Source organism: Penaeus vannamei, chromosome 32, assembly GCF_042767895.1.
Source record: "Penaeus vannamei isolate JL-2024 chromosome 32, ASM4276789v1, whole genome shotgun sequence".
In the NCBI taxonomy this organism is placed as follows: domain Eukaryota; kingdom Metazoa; phylum Arthropoda; class Malacostraca; order Decapoda; family Penaeidae; genus Penaeus; species Penaeus vannamei.
In genome coordinates this window covers 20239687-20244686 of record NC_091580.1, presented here as the reverse complement: position 1 = coordinate 20244686, position 5000 = coordinate 20239687, and the positions used below count along the sequence as shown (strand labels likewise).

The 5000-nt window shown below is 38.7% G+C and overlaps 1 protein-coding gene across 1 annotated transcript in view; it reads left to right on the top strand.

The window, feature by feature from the left end:
- LOC113804176 (collagen alpha-1(XVIII) chain) overlaps window positions 1–5000 on the top strand; it is a gene marked incomplete at its 3' end in the record, with an annotated part of 54741 nt that overhangs the window by 217 nt on the left and 49524 nt on the right. The window contains 1 exon segment of the mRNA XM_070144775.1: window positions 1–196. This exon segment is cut by the window's left edge and continues 217 nt beyond it. Coding sequence (XP_070000876.1) covers window positions 38–196 — 159 coding nt within the window.

The window sequence follows — 5000 nt, the reverse complement described above, 5'->3', positions numbered from 1 at the left end:
CCCCGCACGCCCCACGTGTACGTAACTAGCACTCAAGATGGCCGCTGAAGTCTCGAGAAACGGCAAGATCGGGGCGGGCGTCGTGCTCTTCCTCGTGCTCGCTGTGGTGGCTACGCTCGCTGTCGGCTCGGCTTTCGGGTGGTATGAGGAGAAGCGAAATCTGGACATTCCACACCAGAATGGATATAAGGAGCGGGTGAGTAATGTCTGGGCGGCGGTCGGAGTGGTGGGTGGTGTTGGGTGTACGGTGTCTGGTGTGTCCGTCTCTTGGTAATTCTCTTTGCTTTCTCTTTTCTATCTAATTCTGCCATGTGTGTTCTTGTTCTTCTAGCTTTTATCTGATTTTTTCTCTCTCTGTCTTACTTTCCTCTCTGTGTTTGTCGATCGTTATGCTCTCCTTCTATGTCTCGCAATCGCTATCTATCAATCTATTCCTCCTTCATATTCCATGCCTCTCTTTTTCCCTTCACCTAAATTCACTCACTTTCTCTCTCTCTCTTTTCTCGCTCTTCTGTATTTATCTCTCCTTCAGTTTCTAATCGTTCTTTCTCCATCGTTCTTCACTCACGCTCTTTCTGTTTCTTTCCTCCGCCCTCTCTCCTCCTTCCCTCCGCCCTCTCTTTTCACTTTTTCCTCTCCTCCTTCTCTCCTTTTCCTCTTTAATCCTTCCATTCTACCTCTTCTCACTTCTCTACCTCTTTTCACTCTCTCTCCCACGTCCCTTCCTACTTTCCTTATTCATCTATCCTTTCTCCTCCCTCCCTACTCCTTTCCTACCCTTCCTCCTTCCCTTTCTACCTATTTCTTTCCCACCTCTTCTCTTCCCTTCCTACCTACTTCTCCTTTCCTACCCTTCCTCCCTCCCTTCCTACCTACTTCTCCTTTCCTACCCTCCCTCCTTTCCTACTCTCCCTCTCTTCCTCCCTCCCTCCCTCCCTCCTTTCCTCCCTACTTCTCCTTTCCTCCCCTCCCTCCCTTCCTCCCTCCTTTCCTACCCTTCCTCCTTCCCTTCCTCTCTCCCTTACTACCTACTTCTCCTTTCCTACCCTTCCTCCCTTCCTCCCTCCTTTCCTACCTACTTCTCCTTTCCTGCTCTCCCTCCCTTCCTCCCTCCTTTCCTACCTACTTCTCCTTTCCTACCCTTCCTCTCTTCCTTTCCCACCGGGGGGTAGGGGGAGAGGGGGGAGACATAATGCCGGGTGATGAGACCCAAGACTCCCATTACAATGCTACGGTCCGGTGCCACGTTTCAAAGAGTGTTTCGAACAGTGAAAAAGAGAGAGAGAAAACCATTTTTTTAGACAAAAAGCAAACGTCTTAGTATGATTACTGCATGATGAAAATAAAGAGTAGGGTAGAGAGAGAGAGAGAGAGAGGAGAGAGAGAGGGTGAGAGAGAGAGAGAGAGAGAGAGAGAGAGAGAGAGAGAGAGAGAGAGAGAGAGAGAGAGAGAGAGAGAGAGAGAGAGAGAGAGGAGAGAGAGAGAGAGAGAGAGAGAGAGAGAGAGAGAGAGAGAGAGAGAGAGAGAGAGAGAGAGAGAGAGAGAGAGAGAGAGAGAGAGGGAGAGGGAGATGGTGAGAGAGAGAGAAAAAGAGAGAGAGGGAGGGAGGGAATGAGAGAAGAGAAGCTTGCATGATATTTTTTCTCTTCTTAAAAACTTGATTAAAAAAGAATAATAACATCATATAAACATGAGATCAGTCAAAGAATATGGTCATATATTCTCTAGTCAAAGTTTTTATTTATATATTTATCAATCATTGAAAAAAAAATATATATGCGAAAATTAAAAAGTATTAAAGATAAAGCACACATACTTTTCGCAAAAAATATAACCACTGTTACTTTCTGTTATTCAGATTTGTATTCACTTTTTGGTAATGAAAATAATTTACATAAGGAGAGGAAACATGAGACGAAATTATATAGTCATCATAGTGATCTTGACAATTAATCATATCATACTAATTATCATTAATGAATATTAACATATGTTATATAATACAAATAACTATTATTGTATATATTATATAATACAAATAACTATTATTGTATATGTTATAACTGAACGTCATTATCATATGTAATTTGATACAAATAACTATCATCATATATATTATAACTGATAATCATTATATGTAATGTAAACAATGAACTATTATTAAAAATGTTATAATTAATAATTGATAATACAAATAACTGTCATTGTATATAATATTATATGATTCAATCACTGCCACATATCATTATGAAAAAAGGCATGAAAAGACGTGAATAAACGTAGTGTTGAGGCAAAAATGGGAGAGGAAGGAAGAAGAAGAGAAGAGAAAGAAAGGGAAGAAGGGCAGAATGAACTCTTGATTCCAGGAAGAGGTAGGAGGAAGGAGAGGAGGCAATAGAAAGGATTAGGAAAGGAGTATAAGATAAATGATGGAATTGAACGGAGGAGGAGCAAGGCGAGAGAGGAAAGAGAAAAGGGAGAAACTAGAGTAGAGCGCACGAGAGAGAGAGAGAGAGAGAGAGAGAGAGAGAGAGAGAGAGGGAGAGAGAGAGAGAGAGAGAGAGAGAGAGAGAGAGAGAGAGAGAGAGAGAGAGAGAGAGAGAGAGAGAGAGAGAGAACAAGAGACAATGAGAGAGAGAGAGAGCAAGAACCGATGAGAGAGAGAACAAGAAACAATGAGAGAGAGAGAAAGCAAGAAAGAGACAACGATAGAAACAAAGACACACAAACAGGGAAGAAAAAAGAAGAACAACAAACAGACACACAGCACGACGTAAAGAAATACACCAAAACGAAATGAAACAAGAAAAAAACGAAGGAGAGAGCAACGCAGACTCAAGGTCTCACTCACTGTCGCTTCTGTACATATCCTAACTTTTTTCCTCTTGCCCTTTGACCTTGCTAAGTTCGGGAGACTTGAACTTGAACGAAGTCGGGAACGAAAGATCGCGCATCACGTATTAAATAAACTTTTTTTTTACGTTTAAGTCATAGAAAAGGAGGAGCGAGAGAGGTGGTCTAACTTTGTTCACACGTTCTTCGTATTGACGGAGAACAAAAGCGAAAAATAGTTTAGTTTTTCTCAAGTTGTTTGTATTGAATTTGTACGTTTATGCTTAAGTCTTATGTTATAGAAATAGAAAGAAAAGAAATAGGAAAAGAGGTTTGTTTAATGTTAGAAATAATAATATTAGGATGATAGAGCGAGAAATTAATTATAAAATATATGCTTGTCCAGGTTTGATGTACAAAACACAGAATAACGAAACAAGTTTATGATTTCTAGAAAATAAAACGCAATATAGTTAAATTGAGGAAGAAATGAAAGAATATCGGATTTGATTTTAGTTATTTAAAGATGGAAGGTCAAGGTTTGATAATAACCAGTAAAAGGACGGCTATTTTTTCCTCTTTCTTTCATTTATTTATCTTTGACATTTCTTTAACAATGGAGCTTCAACAACAAGCCTTTGTCGACAATTCATATTTTTTCAAGCATCGAATATCTGTTTCACAATTGGGAATAAATACAAATCGAGAAAGATTGATATGGTGACTACCTAAGATTTAAAGATAATATCTAGAATGATGATGATGATGATGATTATGTAGATAATAATGATGATAATGATGATAACGGGGGTGTCCCTTTCCTTTCCTGATCTTTGAAGAGGAAGGAAAAGGAGGATAGTAAAGAAGGAATAGATGGGGAAGGAGCAGTAAGGGAAGAGGAAGAGGAGGAAGAAGGAGGAGGAGGGACACGGGTAGCAGGAGGAGGAGCAGTAAGAGGATGATGATGATGAGGTGGCGAAGAAGAAGGAGGAGGAAGAGGGAAAGGAGGAGAAAAATAAGAAAAGTGGAGGAGAAAAGAAAATGATTACGGAAGTAGCGCGGGAAGGAGTGAAAAGGAAAATAAGAAAGACAGGAGAAAAATTAAAGAAATAGAAATAAAAGTCATAATTCAAGAAAGAAGAAAGAAAAGAGGTGCCATTATCTCAAAAAAAAAAAAAAAATCCTATTTTTTCTTTCTTTCAATAAAATAGATCATATCCTCTCCGCCCCCTCCCCCCCCCCTCCCCTAGAATAAGTTCTGAAGAATACTCGATGAAAATTCGAAACGCAGTTCAGATGCATTCTTTTAAAAAAACCGTTACTGATCGCGATTTGAATTAGGATCGTCCCGTTTTCTGTCTGAGAATTCGAATGAAAGAATGGAAGTCGACAATAGAAGACAGAGTAAGAAAAAAATCAAAAGAAAGAGAGAAAAAGAAGAAAAAAAATAATGGCTCGAGTTTCACGGTAATTAGATTACTAATGAATAGTGAAGGATGCAATTTCCGCATTTCTTGCGCGGAAAGAGGAAGAGAGAAAGAGAGAGAGAGAGAGAGAGAATAAAATAAAGGACGAGGAATAGCGGCAAAGAAATAGAGATAGCGAATGATACATGGGAGATAGGAAAATGGATAGATTTTTTTTTTCGAGACGGCAGATGGATAGATAGATATTGAAGGACAGATGGATAGATGACAATTCTAGATATGAAAGAGACAGATAGACAGATAGATGTGTGGGATAGACAGAGACAGAGAGAGAAAAAGAATGAACAGAAACAGAGAGAGAGAGAGAAGTAAAAAAATGTTTGAAGACAGACAAATAAATCGCATTTGCTAGCATAAGCTCTGTTATTTAGTATTCAGGAGACAGATCAAGTGATAAATATGTTATTATTGGCATTACCGCAATTTCCGCTTACAATCTGAATTCGGATTTAATCTTGGAATAAACCACTTACATATTAATCCAATGAGTCTATTAGCAGATCAGCCATTCAGTCATTCCAAATACATTCAAATGAGCAGCACATTCTAATCGCTTCATTTTTTTTCGTTCTTTCTTTTATCTTTGATTTATTTATTCTATATATATATTTATTTATTTATCTTTATCTATGTATCTATCTATCTTTCTATCTATCTATCTATCTCTATCGATCTATTTAT